Here is a 16,994-nt window from a genome sequence, read left to right on the forward strand (position 1 = left end):
GTTAAGCTCATAGTGACGCAGGACAATGCCATTAGTAGGGTTATATCAACATAATTCAAAGAAGAAATCCATGTTCATGTATTCACGAAAATGTCGTTTCTGTACAGCTTTAATTTGGCGTCTAAAAGAAAACGTGAAAACGATTCGAAAACGATTTGAAAACGCTAACATCGCTTACTGCATGGGCATGCTCCTTAACAAGAAACATGTGCCCGCAATCTCAACTCTGGGAAAACTATTTGGTTGAAAAAAATTGCAATTGCCCAATGCCCACCAGAACCTTATGTTACGAAGTCAATATAATCAGAACGCAAAGTTCATCTAATCAAGGCCTAGTAGCTAATTAAATCACCGCCTACATTATACACTTGATGATAAACAGGAAGATAAATTTATTGAGACTGGGTACTGACATTCATATATGTTTTGATCAGATCATCATCACCAGCATGGGTAGAAATACTGCTTTTAATACCGTGGCTACATTTCCTATAAAAATATTTCAACCTGAACTCCTTCACCTCTTCTTTACAACATTAGCCGAATTCATATTAGAAACGGGAAACTCATCTTAGACGGGAGACGAGTTTCTCATCCAGACGGGATTTCCGTCCAACTTAAGGCTAGTTTCCACTCAGGAAAAATCTCCTTTGGATCGGAACGAAAAGGAAAATTTCTTTTGTCGGTGAGTTCTCAGACCCCGTTTACACCAGAACGAAAGTTTCCGGATTTGTAAAATTATCCGGATTCATTGTTACACACATGCATGTATCGGATTCGTCAGGTGTTTATACACTACACTTTAGTTGTCTCTGTATGCGGATTTGTCCGTTTACACTGACATTACTTGTTCTTGGAGAATTGTTTAGTCGTCATATTGAATTTCTTCGGATTCATCGTGCAAAGCGTTTACACAAGAAAATTTTCCGGATTCAAATGTTTCTGGATACGAAGTTTCCACAAACTTTTACGGATTCAAAGTTTCCGGATACGGCTTAAAACCGAGTACATTTTCTATCGGATTCGTTGCTGCGTGTGTAAACAGCAACATGAATCCGGTACTAAAACATTCCGCTTTCGTGATGAATCCGGAAACTTTCGTTCTAGTGTAAACGGGGTCTCAGACGGTGTTTATTCTGTTACACCACAACCGCAATTCATGTGCAGTGTTTTGCAAAAACGTCAGTTACGTTGAACGTGAATGTAAAATAGACAGAATATATGCATTTTGTCATGAAAGGTAGTAAAAGTGAGGTTGGGTTTCGATTTCATTCGAAATATTTTCGACGATGATGACTTGAGCTAATTTAATGCATGATATACCTTTTAAGGATTTAAAAATCGACGGTCGGGATTTTCGGGAAACTCCATATCAGCTCATATACGCTAAGTAGCAGAAAAAATATGGCCGACAGTTTTGCTTAGGAGTGATCAATAGGAAATTAAAATACTTTTTGAATGTTCAATTCCCAGAGTTTCAAAATAAATCGACAAAAGATGAGATAAAATAGTTTAGGGAAAGCGTTGCAGTTACACAAGGATGTAGCAATCCGGTACGCTCCGCGAGTGAACATCGCTCCGCTCAGGAGGTGACATGAAAAATGTCCGGTATATTCAGTCTGTTCCCTGTAATCGCTACAATCCCAGGTACAATATATGTTTGGCGGGAAAATGCATGAATAGTTGGTAATTCCAAAAGAAGTTCTATTTCACTGTCTGTATACACGGGAATATTTCTTTTGGACTTTTTGCTCGCCCTTCGTTGTCCACCATTTTCTTTGTATTTTGAATCAATCCGATATCGTGTAATCAAGACAAATCCAATACCAAAAGTATATCGAATCAACGTAAGTAATCCGGTACGAAAACTAATAATGCCATTGACATTGTATACATTTTAATGAATAATAATTTCAACTTCATTCTTTATACTTATGGATTGCGTATCGCACTTGGTTTGTTTTATGGTAATTTTAGATCTATATAATCTTGAGTTTCTATTGTTTGTGCATGTTTACAACAATATAATTGTCTGTAATTGTATAAAATGTGTCTCTTTTAAGCTCGTTTTCACCCAGTTTCACTTGTTGTTTCACTCAGCTTTATCGCAACTTTCATCATCGCTGCTTTTGTCCTTCAAAATAAGCGAATATTCTAATTCAGTAATGTTTATAAATATATAGACTTGTGCTAACCACACTTCACCCAGCGTTTTAACAAGTATCTAGTATATCATAGGACGTGTTTTAACGTATTAAAATAAGACATCTTAATTATATATATATTAAGGATGGCCTATAAGTCTTGAACCTTAATCAAAGGTAAGATGGTAACTATAACGCATGTCGATAAAAAATGATATCATTTTTCCGTCTTTGCCCTCCGAGGAGCTCAATCCTCTGGAGCGAAAACAGTATACATAGGGTGAAAAGTGGGCCCCTTTCTGAATATATGGATTAACGAAGGTTGACTGTCCTTAAATAACCCTGATCCTAACAGGAAGTTTATTGTCTGTATAGTCCGATTTGTCCATTTATCGACAAAGGGCTAAAAAGTGTACGATGAGCAGATTTAAATATTTTAGAGATGTATATGTACCTTGTCTATTTCTTCAGAATTCTCATGATCTGAAATAAAATAACTCAATGGAAATCAGGACCGTTTTACACAATGAAAACGTCACAACATATGAAGACGCTTGTTTTGGGTCTCGAGGGAAAATGTTTAACATACCTTCCTTTTTAATGGACTGTTCCATTAGACTGTCTAAATTGACGTAAATACGCCCAGTATTTCGAAGTTCTCCCAATGTATTGGACAGCTCCTTAAATGTTGGTCTGTCTTTTGGTAGATGACTCCAGCATTTTGACATTATCTGATATCTGAATAGATGCAGCAAATTTAACTTCATTAACAGAAAACTGTTTTTTCTCGTAAGTTGAACAACGATACCAAAAAGATCGTTTGAAAAGTTCTGCTAGGGCTGCCGTACTGCGACGTATAGTCATGCATCTGCCCATGCACTGTATTTCATTACAACCTTTCTTGAAATAATACACCTTTCCCATTATAACATTAACGCGGTGAGCCTGGTTTTCATTGGCTTCGCAAAACTAACCAGCCAATCAAACTTCGTGCAACATCATGCAGACTTCATTATGAGAAGGTCTATTCTATGATGATCACGGCGGGACCCTTTTACTTACATATCATCCGTGCAGTTTTCCACCTTCTCCAATCTCTTTCCACTTACTAGGAATTTCTCAAGGTCCCGATCCGAGACCGCTGAGTAAGGCATGTTCCCTTTTTAGATACATTTTAGAATAAATTTTATTACGAATATAAAATTACATTTTTTATGGTGTGGGTATCACTGATCTGAGTCAGTATACTTAAATCAAAATATCACCAAGATGCTGCTGAACATTGGTCACAAAACAAATAGTGAAAATATACTTTCTCCAAGGAGGAGTATGTCAAGTGACAATTATGTTGTGTGTTATTAATTATGCATGTAAAGAATTCTGCCAAGCATCGCTTGGCTCTGATACCAAGCATAATACTTCACTTACCCAATGTACATATTTCCCACAAAACAACTCCAAACGCCCATCTGAAAGTAGAAAGAATTAAGAATAAGAATATTGTATCGATTTTGGTATTCAAATTCCAGTTCGCAAAAGTTTTGAATGACGTAAAAATTCGTCCTACTCTCGGCCATGGTGCTACGAAAGTTGTCCGTAAAGGGACAAAGAAAGTTGCGGCAATCTTCTTTCGATAGCTCGAAGCTGCATTTCTGAATGTTATAATTATGCACATAGTTTTCTCTGCATAAACCCATCCTAATCAGGAGCGTTACTATCTGCCCTTTTCACATTGCGTGATGAGTCTTGAGGCCGCGAAGCGTCACCCCAACTTAGATAACTTATATATTAAGAATGCCCATGCAGTTCCTTCAAGCTAGTAAATACTCACACGTCACTGGCGGTAGAATAACTTCGTTCTTGTATCGCTTCAATTGCCAACCACCGGAAAGGAATTTTCCCGATAGATTTTTGCACGTATGCTCCTTCACGTGACAAACCAAAATCTGATATTTTTAAAATTTTGTTTTTCCCAAGTAGTATATTTCTTGCGGCCAAGTCACGATGAACAATGCCATGGTCCGAGATATGCCTCTAATCCAGATAAATGCAATAGCATAAACATCCCAAATGTTCATGCATTAATATGTTATACATAATGATAAACATATTTTAGGTAGCTAGTTGTCATCTTGAATAGAAACACTCTTTCTCGTTAGATCCGGACTTGAAACCGGGAATATCCGCAAAAAACTGCTTCCAAGTTATATGAGTTTGTAAATTGTAATAATTATTGCATGTATGGCGGATGACAATTATTTTATATTAGTATTTGTTTGTGGTGTATGCATTCAAATTGATAAAAGAGAGGGGGGTCAGGTTCTCAGATTCAATTATAGAAGGAGGGAGGAAAACAATTTTTCAAAAAAGTGGGAGAGTTAAAATCTGATTATTCTTGTATAATTTTCCCCTGAAAATACTCTAGCGGCACCACTGAGTAAAACAACTATCCTTAAATGCAATAAGAAAAACGTCATTAATCACCATTATCACCTATATTTATCATTATACTTGACGCGGCCGAAATGCATCTCTAAGACGCACATAATTTTTAATGTTTTGAAAAAAGATATGGTATATATATTTACTCAACCATTACCATTCCGACAGCAATTTGATGCGAAAATGACTCCAGCTCTTTTGAATCCAAAGCAGCTCGGATTTCCTCTTTTACTCTGATCGAGATCTCTGCATTTGTATCTAATTATATGCATAAATTATACAGATATCAAAATAATGACAATTATAAATCATTCATTCACTCACTTGCGCTATGCTCTTGTATTTAGGCCTGGTTCAATAGAGTTTCTCTCATGATATTAACTTTACCTGTGAGACTTGTTACGTAGATCACTAGTTGGTCTATTATGCAAGTGGTACTGGTCTGTATTCGAAATCGTATTGTATCTATGCTATGTAATTTTGCATGCATAGCGAATTTAGAATTAACAGTTTGCTATATATATACCACGTGTATTTTAACGTGGGTAAATGGTGGTTTTCCGCTAGGCGGAATTTTTCGACCAAACGAAATTTTTCGTCTGATATTCTTTTCAATTGCGAGAATTCGACCGTAGCGGATTCCCTTCACCGGTCACAATTGAAAAGAAAATCGAGCAAAAAATTCCGTCCGGTCGAAAAATTCCGCCTGGTGGAAAACCACCATAACGTATCAAATGATTTGTAGATAAGTGCATGCATGAGTGGTTTTCCTACAAATTGTTTATTAATGGTGTAATTACATTCATCTTGCTTTATTCTTTCGACTTCCTCTTGTTTTTCGTGGCTTTTTCGTAGAAGTAAAGAAGATTCCGAGTCTTCTGGGTTTTTACCGAGCTTTCTGGCATTCTGGAAGTATCCCTGGAAACATTTTCAATTGATTTATGGTATAATAGTTATAACTCTTAACGATTCAATAAATGGAAAGATTTGGGGAGGTGTCCGATGTAAAAATACGTGAAAAAACATGAAATTTTAAAATACACATATGAAATGATTGTCAATACAATATAGAAATTAGATTATAATAGTTATGGCAGTTTGAAATGAAGAAGAACAAGCGACTTTCTTTATAATTCCGATTATTGCCAACTATAATTACATGAGCTTACATGCACGCGGTCAAATGACCACATTTACTGGCCATTGAATGTCACACGTCACTTTCTTTCTGTTAACTGCACGCTTACAACGTTCCGTTAATAACCGGTAGTTGTAAATGTTATGTAGTAAATTCTTGCATACATTGCATGCAAAATGAGCATGATTTTAATCAGTTATGAAATAAAACTAACAAACAAACATGCAGAAACATACAGACGTACGCGTGATATCAATACCTTCTCCTTGTTGGAGTTTGTCACATTGTCTGTGCGCGCAGCTACGATATCGTTACACTATAAAAGAATAAGAATATATTCCAATAATTTTCCTGTTGGTAATGAATCGAACTGTGGTATATTTCAATCAGTGCTATATATACTTGACGCCGGGTCCCAAAAATTTCCCATTCAGGCTCCCCAGTCCTCCCGCTTCTAAGCAAGCTCCTTCTTCACCTTTGGTGTCCTCAATCAAGAAATTTCTCTGTTTCGCTGTGGTCGCGACTATGGTCGTATATAAGGCTATATTTATATCAGCTCTTCTGCCATTTGATGACTTTAGTAGCAAAAATAAATTGATTTTTCTCAGTAGGCAATGAGGAATACTCTGGAGATTTCGGTTCCAAATTATAAATGAGATATCGGTAAGCAATAGGTAATTTTTAATCACTAGCTTGATTCCTCACGAAATAGGCAATTTATTAAATTGATTGATTGTTTGATTGATAAATTGATTGATTGATCGACTGATTGATGATTAGAATGATAATGTATCGAGCAATAGAAAACAAACTTTACGAAATGGATCACCAGCGTCAATCAATACAAGCACTGATCACGCCATGCAATCTTATAACATATACACCTGCATGTTTGATTGGTGAGACATGTTTTACCTTCTTTTTAAGAGCTCTCAGATGATTAAGCAAATTTCCACCTGGGGCGTATTCCAAGACTAGGCATATTGGACGACACTTTGTGCAGCAACCGTACATATTAATGACATTTTCATGTCCTCCAAGGTCTTTCATTAAATCGATTTCCCGTAAAAAATTGCTGAGGTCTTCTTCATTGGCAGATTCTGAAATGAATTGACAATCACTTATTTTATCTTTGAGTTGCACATGATGATACACTATGGCGTATATGTTATTCAAATTTCGACTTTAACGATGTTCCTAGAAATAAATTTTACTGTCTTTAAAGTTTATAACGAACGCTGCGCCTTTTCAGAGTCCGCGGGTGATTAAAGACTGACCAATCTCTTTTGAGTTTAATTTGCAAGTAACAAGCATAATTATAACACAATTATTGTATTCCTTCATGATAGAGGGACGGATAAATCATAAATCCACCCATAAACTCGTCATGCGTAAAGCCATACGTTTAATATATGATTTCGGCTAGATATTTGTTTATTTTCTTAACAGCAGCCACGTTGTAGAGAATGCATTTTCAGTATAGGTACAGCAGCAGTAATTGCAACCACTTATAAAAAACTGAATGACAATGTACTACCATCCATCTTTAAAAAGTGTCTGGGATATCAACCTTTTAGTGTTTTTATCGCAACTGCTGTCACTTCAGGATTGCCGTTAATTCCATGGGCTTCACCAGCGTATACTCTGCCAAACGCTCCTTTGCCAATCATTTTGTGAAATCGCACAGAATCGGGAGGAAGTTCATATCGACTAATCGGCTCCAATATATATTCTGGAATCTCGTAAATGTTGTCTTGGGAAACGTAAATCAAATTCATCACTCTTCCGTCCGCCTCGGTTCTCAAAATCTCCGGGTCAACACTATATAATCCATAAGAAAGATATAATTCATGTCCAGTCAATAATATGTAGTATAATATTCATGTTATATGAAGTCCTGTAGTATCATACTGCGCATGTGTGTCCACATTGATGTCATTTTCATGAACCTCATACTCTTTATATCGTATGTCCATACCACTGAGCTATATAATAATTATAGGAATTATTATATAGCTCAGGGGTCCATACTTTATTGAAAGTAAGTTCATGCACGTGAACGTAATAGATCCTTTCGATAAATGCGTCACAACGTTACCGTTTTAAATTTAGAACGGTCACTTCATTGTTGTGATTTTTTGATGAAATATAACAAATACTTACGATCTTACATCGATGGTTCTATCTAAATTCATAGCAACCATAGCACATTCAAATTCCTTTTCTATAAAAGTCATTTGCCTCCTGTGACGTCTTCTTAAGCAAACAATGAGGAATACAGCAATTACAATCACAGCGACCGGTGTAAAAACTGCAGCAAATAAATTAACGCCTGTGTTACTTGCCACCTTTTCCTCTTTTTCTAAAAAAATACGAACAAATTACATGGTGCATTATATATACGAGAAATGCGATACATATACGCTTGTATTCTAGAAGCTCATGCACTCACGCTCAACTCATTAATTGATTTGATCTTAATCTTTTCATCACGTTTCCATGGCGGTATTTCCACGTAGAAGATTTGTATGTTTAATTTTGACTGGATGTATAAACACACTAGTGACTATGTTTACGACGAAAAATTAAAAAATGTACAACTCAGTTAAATCCTAGTTCTGAGACCGGTTGTACGAAGGCTGCATGGATCGATAGCCCTATCCGCCATAAAGGAGTTTTTTAAACGGTTCTGAAAATGTTTGAAAAGCAATAAAATTTCAGCTTTGGAACCAACAATTGTAAAAGGGGCCGGATCCTCAATTTAAGAATACTATAAGATTATAGTCATACATGCAAAGTTATTCCTAAAAACGGAATCTCGATTGAAAAAAACACTATCCGCCTGGTGGTAAGCTCTATCCGCCTCCGTACTATATATGCATTAATCCCAACACCGTAAATCCTTCACATGCATGCGCGTGAGCTTGCAGTGCTTCGTAGATATTGGGAACATTATTATACTGGTAACGTATATACCGTATATATAACATATCTTACCTACACAAAGACGTCCTCCCTCCTGATTCGGTATACATTTCTCATTTGCCCCACAAGGGTTTATTTCACATGGATTTTTATCTAGATTATATGCAAAGATTATATACTGAAAACATTGAAAAACGTAAACGTCTATAGATGAATAGCTCTTTTCGAATTTCTAAATTTTAGACTGATGCTTTCTGCGGCCCAAATTAGAGGCCATTTTCACGGTCCCCGTTGATCAGCAGGATCTTTCTAACATATATCACTCCCAGTCCATATAGCGTGACGATCTTATGCAACCCGCCTAGTACGGGTCAGGTCATTTTTATATATCCCCCACGATAAGGGGAAATTCACTTCCTGCCTTGCTCTGGGATCGGGACATGCATATAATTTTGCTATATCGCAGCGCTCTTATTTCTCCTAACACTCATTATTTCTCCTAACATGCACTCATTATTTCTCCTAACACTTATTATTTCTCCTATATAACAGGGATCACAGATTCATGTTGAAAACCTTTATTTTTCTTTTGTGATGATCTGACAGTCTTGCCCAGACTTTTTCCATATCCACGGACGTTGATTTTTTTTAGACTTCGCATATACACTGAATTGGTCGCATAACTATATCGGCCGTAAATTACATAATTATTGTTGAAGTATGAAAGGTATTTTTACCTCTAATGCATTTATTTCCACTCTCAACAAAACCGTTGTTACATCTGCATTCAGCCTTCGACCCAAAGTTACTTACACGATGACAGGTGCTATTTGCTTTGGCACAGGTGTAGTTCTCGCATGGAAGATAAACTACAAAAACCCCACAGCTCAATCAAAGAGACAGTTTGCATCAGGTCAAAAGGGAAACACTGCATGATAGAGTTTACTGCATTCATATATTTTGATTTTATTTTTGTTCGCATAAGTGAATTAGTTCTATATTTGATTGCTCTCAATTCATCTATAGAAATTGATTTTCAAAAGAAATAATCATAAACACTGCTCACTATTGTTACAAAAAGCCAATCACAAAACTGGACCATATTATAGGCAGATATATAACTTCAGTACTGCCTATAATTCGAACGAAAACATGCATGCATGTTATATATAACTACTTACTTTTAAACGACACAGAATGCCTCTTTTTAAATTCACAGTGGTGATTCGTATATCCAGTAATCTGTAAAAAAATGATGCATGCAGAGTAAATATCAATTTCCAAAAATATACAAATATAGAAATGCTCGTCAAATTACATATCACAACCACGTTGGTCATATTCGGCAAATTTTCTCCCGGTAAAGAGGGCTCAGTTTTCCAGCGGTCTTCGCATGAAAAATTAGAAGCTTTTCGTTTTACGCCTTGCTCTCAATTTTGTGTAAGTTGTCCGCTGACAATATGAGCCTGCACGAGTGGGAGAAACTTAGCTAAGTTGGACCTGCGTGAACTGGTAAAAATATACAGCAATACCGAACGCCAAAACATTTAATAATTATGATAATATATACCAATATCCAATATTGTGTATCTTCAATGTTTAATTTAGAAACTGTTGCGTTATGTTGAAAAACCTATAAAACGATCAACATGATAGACACTTATGATAATACAATATGACGTGTTAATTAACTCTTGTAGCCTCTAAGCATCAAACGTGAAGAGTTTATCATGAAAGCTTGAACAAAATATATCTTGCTACTATATATGCATGAATGTATGTACTTTATATGTATGTGGCATATCCATCGCTTACCTTAGATGATGCGTTGTAAAATTTTTTGTATAAAACCTCCTCGGCATCAGAGTTAGATAATTTGAACTGTAAGTACGTCAAATTGTTCCCATTTCTCCACATTTTATCACTCCAAGTAAAATACCCAGTAGCAGTCTTTGATGTGTCTCTTTCGAAAGTCGCGTTCAACTCGGTCCTTATGTTAACCACCTGGCCGTATTCATCTGAGCATGATTAAATTAAACATATTTAACAAAATTAGACATAATTAAATTAGATATAGTTAAATGTATAATTTAATTTAATTAGATATAATTAAATGTTGTTATAATTACACATATGAAAGATTTCGTTCAAGCCTTTGGCTAAAAGGCTGCCTCCAGCTTTCATGCAGTATACCATGAGTTATAAATTCATGTTTTAGGGTACCGAAAGTCTACAGCATAATTATATTAATTACTTTGTATTTTATATTTACTTTATATGCTTTGTATACTAATACCTTAGCTAGTTATGGTAATAATACTTACATGTACATCCGCACATTCTAATGTTACTGATTTTTATACATTCTGTAAAAAATTTGTATAATTATATAGAGATTTTTCATTTGACTATGACCATGTTTTCATTAAAGAATGAACAAGAAAATCAGGTCAGGTAATAAGCGGAAAACTTAAGAACATGTGAGGTTAATGCTTCTAACCATACTTTTGTTTGCTCAGGAATCATGCCTTGTTTCATTGAGAAAGCCTTTAAACTTACCAGGTACGTGGAAAATCCAGCTCCTTTTTGTTTGGGGGAGTGTAGCCGGCAGTACATGAGAACCATCCACAGCCTCCATCTTTATAGAATATAAAAACCTCACAATGGACCCAATACCATTTTATGGAAGGTGGCCATGTCAATTTTTGACGCATAACAAAAAATATGCCATATTATAGGCTTATTAGCAAACATAGCGAGAGTGATACTTTGATAAGTTTTACAACATTTCGCAAGAAAACTTCAGTAGAAAGTCTGTTGGAGCGTGTGTACAGGGTATAGCCTTACTTGGGAGTAACATTTTCGGGAGAACGGGAGGGACATTTTCGATTTTTAATATATGTCGCAACTTGCATGAATACCAGAGATTATAGGAATAGGAGAATACAAATATTTTAAAACATACGCTCAGCTTGTACCAACAATTATAGTATAGGGATTTTGATTCATCATCTTTGCTGAAGTTTGCCTTTTCCGTTTCGGTGAAGGTATGAGAAAAATATTATGATCATGCGTTTAAATACAAGTAAGTAAAGTACCATGCATGCTAAATACTAATTAGGTTGGCACAAGTTATATAAGTTGTCACGTTCATTAGTATCAATATAATGTTTCATCCTAATTAGCATTGTATGCATGGAGCAAATTTATTGGTCGACAACAATGCGACGTATTTGAAGTAATTTAAAACACTTGAATTAGCGTTTTATCATATCTAAAACGCTCAGTTGCGCCTCGTGTTTTGATGAAATTTGATAAAACGCTCTTTCTCGTGTTTAAACGCTACTCATGCAACCGCAAAAAATTGATCATTTTAAGCCTATAGGTTTTCGTATCAATTGAATAGATAATTAACCTTTAACTTTATACATAATTATTAATAACATTATATTATAACTGTAACATTATATATACTTACGATCGAAACATTTTTTTCTTCAGATTGGACATCTCTTTTATCATAATAGTATGCAATACATTCACTTATTTGGGAAAAGTTTCGGAGAACGTGAATCTTGCCTGTTTCATTGACTAAAAAGAGATTGACAACTTCAGAGTATATATACAAATCTAGACCTGCTTATGGTTTAACTCAAAATCGGGTTATATACAAATAATCACACAACTTATTTTTGCGACGTTTATGTCATATACATACACGTAGTACTTGGGGTCCAATGAAAAATAGATCCTATATCAACACTCTTTGGACCTGTGTGATAACTAGGTATCTCTGTCGTCAATTCCAAGCGTATATTCGTCACACCACACGGAGGTTTTTCACAAAGTTCTAAAAAATGCAAGTATATGTTCATGTATCTGAGAGAAACCATGTGAGACAGTAACTAGGGTGTGAAAAACGCTCATTATTTCCCACGATAAGCAGCAATCTCTTACATGCGTGGATCTTGATTCGAGTCTTATACAATGCAGAGAAATCCAAACTAGTTAAATCTGTTTAAATCACAAGCCCTTTTTGGGAGACTATGATAACTGCATGAGACGTCTTCGAAATCAGTGGAAAGCGTGTTTACATGCAAGAGTTTCAATAAAGAGCATGCAACGTTATTGAACTCAAATATATACCGCATAAAAATTGGTGACGTGTTTCATCAATTATAAAGATCACAAGCCACAATAGTTATGAAATGAAAATGTTACAGCATGCAAGTTTAAGTGAAATATAACAGCATATAACCATACACTCTATACATCTTCTCAAATGAAACGGAGCTATCCATGCAAGCCTGCATTTAACTCATATAGAATGCTAGTATATGAGACCTGCATGTGCCGGCGTTTCCGTCCTGAGTGGCGTTGCCAGCCTGACTTTAATTTTTCACTCTTTATACAGTTATACTATTAGTTCGAAGAATAAGGACAAATAACACCAGGCACATGATAACTCAGTTTTGTTGAGACGCTTTATGACGTCATGATCTCAGATCAGCTGGATAGTATGCAAGTTTTAAGTTTTTACTTATATATACCTGTTGTATTTATGTTACTACTCCAGAAACTAAATGTTGACGATCCGTCACGTTTTAGGGCAATCACTCTGACTCTATAACCAGTATTCGGTTCAAGGTCTTCAATTGTATATTTTGTATGATTGGTCTGTATTATATAAAAAGCGGAAACATATAACATAACTATATATATATACAAACAAGTATTTAAAATCTGCTATGTATTTGCGGATGATACACATTATGTATGATGATCCCCACCTTCGGAATTTTAATTGAATTAAAATCATAAAAGGAGCTCTATATTTTTTATTCCTAGCTATACTACATGTCACGACGCTAAAATGATGCTAAATTTGTTATATGAGCATGCAGAAGATAGACGTAGAATGAACTTACATCATACATAGATGATGTGAAGTATACTCCCTATATATCTTCTGCTTATAACAAACATTTTAGGCGACGCGACTGTCGCGACATGCATGCAGTTGCCTGTTGAAGTAATATTATAGAGCTGTGTCTTCTTAAGTCAAAGATAGAGTCTCCACTTTTTGACTCTTGCTCAATTTGTTATTAGCATGGACTTTACCTCATCTCTAAACAAAATGTTGTTACTGTTTTTTTTTTAAATCGGATTTTTGTGTATATGTCTGTCATGCATGTCCAGTCAATTGAAAGTAGTGGTTTTTAGTTTGAATTTGGAATGTTTTAGCGTATTAATTTTCAAATAAACAACCATATCTGTTAGGTCGTGGGAAATTGTAATCAGTGCTGGTATAATGAGAACTTACAAGGAAGTATTTCTTTGTGTAAGGAAATACAACAAAGTACTGGCCTCTCTCTTGACGACCCCATAATGGCTTAACTTCTAAGATATAATCAACTTCACTGTGGTTCTTCAGCTCTGTTGTATTGAATTGCACTCGTATTTTCTGCCACCCAGCTTCAACCAGACTTGGTGCTGCTAGTTTTCGCAAACCACCAGCACTTTCAAACTTTTCAATGGCTATATACAAAATGAAAAGGAAAATCATTACTTTTTGACGCTAGATGGAGTGCCTTGCAATTGGGGGCCGTGGTAAGGTTAATGCATGTAATTCATCGCTTGATTGATTGCATGGTACAGGTTCAAATAATGGATTTTAAAGATGTTGCATGTTCCGTTGAATTTTACTGACCTTTTTTCACGTGGGAGCCAAGATACTCCTGAAGACATTTCGTTTCGCAGAAAACTGGATATTTCACGAACTGATGATAAAACAAAAAGAAATAAGAATAGCCAATGCACATGCATGTACGTGTCATAGCGGGGTTGAAGTTAATAAGTTCACATGCAGCAAGTATATAGGTACATAATAAATCGCATGCGCAGTGGACGACATGCGCTATACTTTCTTATTATCATTTCGATTAAAGATTAGTCCGTAAAGTGCAAGTCGACTATGCATTATCTCGATTCTGGTTTTCAATAAATTAATCATCACCGAAAGATCACATTTCCCACCCAACGTTTCGACACTCCGGTCAGGGGTGATCTGATATTACAACCCTGATCCTTAAATAATCTGATGCATGTTCTTTTAAAAAGGTTTCGAACTGACGTTTTGTTTCGCCTAAATATTTATTTAAGGTTCGGAAAAAATATGTCCCGAGCATCGCCTTTCGACCAAACAGAAGGCGCATAGGAAAACATTCATGTCAACTATAACAGCTACGTTGCTACTTTGCAACTACAACATTAGCTACATTGCTACTTTGCAACCCATAATTTTCTCGGTCAATTAAATAATCCATTCTTTAGAGATTAATAATTGATATACCGCCTTTCAGTACTGAGCTTGTTCGATAATATATCGATATTTATGGCTGATGGCGTGATGCTTTTATAACGGCGCAGACATTTGCATGCATATATAAGCGTCAAATGCATTATTTTAAATAATCTATTTTAATCCCTCATTTGGTTCGCATGCACATTTTGATATATAGGCCAATATATAGCCAATAACGAACATCCTTTGTCCGCAAACTACTTCACAGCGCGAGCCTACATGATAAAAACTCTTTTTATTGCATGCAGTATGTATACACGTTTATGAAGCTAATTTTTTTAAAACTTTAAAAGGATCATATACATACATATTTTGATAATATAGCTATATATATTATATAGTATTACCAACCGCAAAACAATTAGCAAGTTTCAAATTGAAAGTATACGTAAGTTATATACACCGCGAGCATAAAGAGCACCCAAATTTTAATCGTGAAAAAGCTAGTACACAGGCCCAGACGCCGTACGGCGTGGCAGTTTACTACAAAAGCATTTTTTTGTTGCATGTATCCAGAAAAAGGAGAGTTCTAGGGCAAGCGCCAGAATGGCTAGAAGCATGTATGCAAATTCATACATATGCAGGTATAAAACAAAACACAATCCAATGATCGATGATTTTGAAATAAAAACGAAATATTTCTACCTCACTTTTGTCGCCTTGATTTAGTCTATATTTTAGACTTTCCAACTGTTTTAAATTGTGGTTCCGGATTTTAAAATACAGGCATAACTACAGTCTAATTGCGTTTAGAAATAGCGGTGTCAACATTTTGTTTTATATGTATCCGACAAATAGTAACATTACTTTAGTGCAATAAATTGAATTACAACCACGCAATCGTGGTTTTTATTTAGCTAAGTATGTGATCCGTGCCAGCAGCCATGCAAGCGCCTCTTACACGCAACAGACCACCGGATGGAGATGGATTTACACGACTGAATGCATGATGAAGATGATGCCCATACGCTGTATATACTTCTTGTGTCGTGATAACGTGTTTTTTTATTTTGTTATTTCTTGCGGGGGTAGAAAATTTACCAAGACATGCATCAAAAGGCCGGGAACGTCGGAACGAAAGCGGGAATTATAAAGTTGCTCGCTGCGGTACCGCGCAGAAGTGCTCTAAGGCTATAAGAATAAAGCTATTAATTGAAGACCGTGACAAATTTAAAACAAAAAAGTTTTGTTTTGCTTTAAAAGCTTTAACCCAAAAGTTGACGTTTTGGGTTAAAGCGCGCAAATCTGCATGTTTTTCTAATTAATGTTGCTTTTACTCAGATCATCTGAGTAGCTAGTAGCTATATTTCGGATAGCATTCCTAATCAAACCGCAGTAAAGCATGAACCCACTCCTCTTAAGGATAATACTTTAAAGTATGACCTAACTTTCGTGATCGACACAGGTAGTATACTAGCTCGTACTGACCGCTTGAGTGTCGTTTATAAACAAAGTTTTACTTACTTTTTTCTCGCAATCTTTCACACATCCTTCGATATTTACCTCAAGGGCCCCACATAATATAATCACCGTAATCAGGAGACAAAATGCTTGTTCGCAAAAGTGCATCGTGAAATTAATGCGGAGCTCTCGAACAAGGCAGCAGACGAGATGAGCTAGCGGCCGTATAGCGAGGACTGAATAACTTCAAACAGCTATAAACCAACTGTTGACACTCAATTCAAGTGGGAGAAATACACATATCGAGACCGGCATTGATTAACTTTTTATATACTGCCATAGCGGCGGACTGGGGGGAGGGCACAAAAAATTTCAGTTAAAATTTGCATTTTTTTTAATCTGCATGGAGCTTTAGAAACGGCCATTTAAGAGCGCATGCAGGTACATACTATATATACATACATTACTACAACCTATATACATAGTATACATACAATTTCAAATGAATTTGAAAATGTATTTGAATTTCAAAACATTTCCATTGAAAGTGACTGTATTATTAAGCGACACATCTAGACAA

The 16,994-nt window shown here is 35.7% G+C and overlaps 1 protein-coding gene across 1 annotated transcript; it reads right to left on the bottom strand.

Moving 5' to 3' along the window:
- Nucleotides 1–1,949: 1,949 nt before the first annotated feature.
- LOC114538392 lies at nucleotides 1,950–16,582 on the bottom strand. Its single transcript, XM_028559571.1, has 22 exons — nucleotides 16,478–16,582; nucleotides 14,360–14,429; nucleotides 13,973–14,187; nucleotides 13,200–13,326; nucleotides 12,368–12,499; nucleotides 10,465–10,667; nucleotides 10,220–10,282; nucleotides 9,831–9,891; nucleotides 9,387–9,518; nucleotides 8,722–8,802; nucleotides 7,888–8,086; nucleotides 7,295–7,545; nucleotides 6,640–6,824; nucleotides 5,984–6,040; nucleotides 5,387–5,504; nucleotides 4,744–4,844; nucleotides 3,976–4,178; nucleotides 3,573–3,613; nucleotides 3,207–3,303; nucleotides 2,734–2,882; nucleotides 2,599–2,627; nucleotides 1,950–2,134 (listed from the first exon to the last, which is right to left on the bottom strand). Exons 1-22 carry the CDS (start codon nucleotides 16,580–16,582, stop codon nucleotides 2,093–2,095), a joined length of 2,661 nt encoding a protein of 886 aa, XP_028415372.1. The 3' UTR covers nucleotides 1,950–2,092.
- Between the last annotated feature and the right edge of the window lie 412 nt (nucleotides 16,583–16,994).

Source organism: Dendronephthya gigantea, unplaced genomic scaffold (genome assembly GCF_004324835.1).
Source record: "Dendronephthya gigantea isolate DGI-Jeju-01 unplaced genomic scaffold, DenGig_1.0 000181F, whole genome shotgun sequence".
In the NCBI taxonomy this organism is placed as follows: Eukaryota; Metazoa; Cnidaria; class Anthozoa; order Malacalcyonacea; family Nephtheidae; genus Dendronephthya; species Dendronephthya gigantea.

Coding starts and splice junctions, on each gene's coding strand:
- LOC114538392 (XM_028559571.1), bottom strand. CDS start 16,582: ATGCACTTTTGCGAACAAGCATTTTGTCTCCTGATTACGGTGATTATA. Junction 12,500..13,199: donor TAGTAACATAAATACAACAG/GTATATATAAGT, acceptor TGCATTTTTTAG/AACTTTGTGAAAAACCTCCG. Junction 6,825..7,294: donor TGCGATAAAAACACTAAAAG/GTTGATATCCCA, acceptor AATTCATTTCAG/AATCTGCCAATGAAGAAGAC.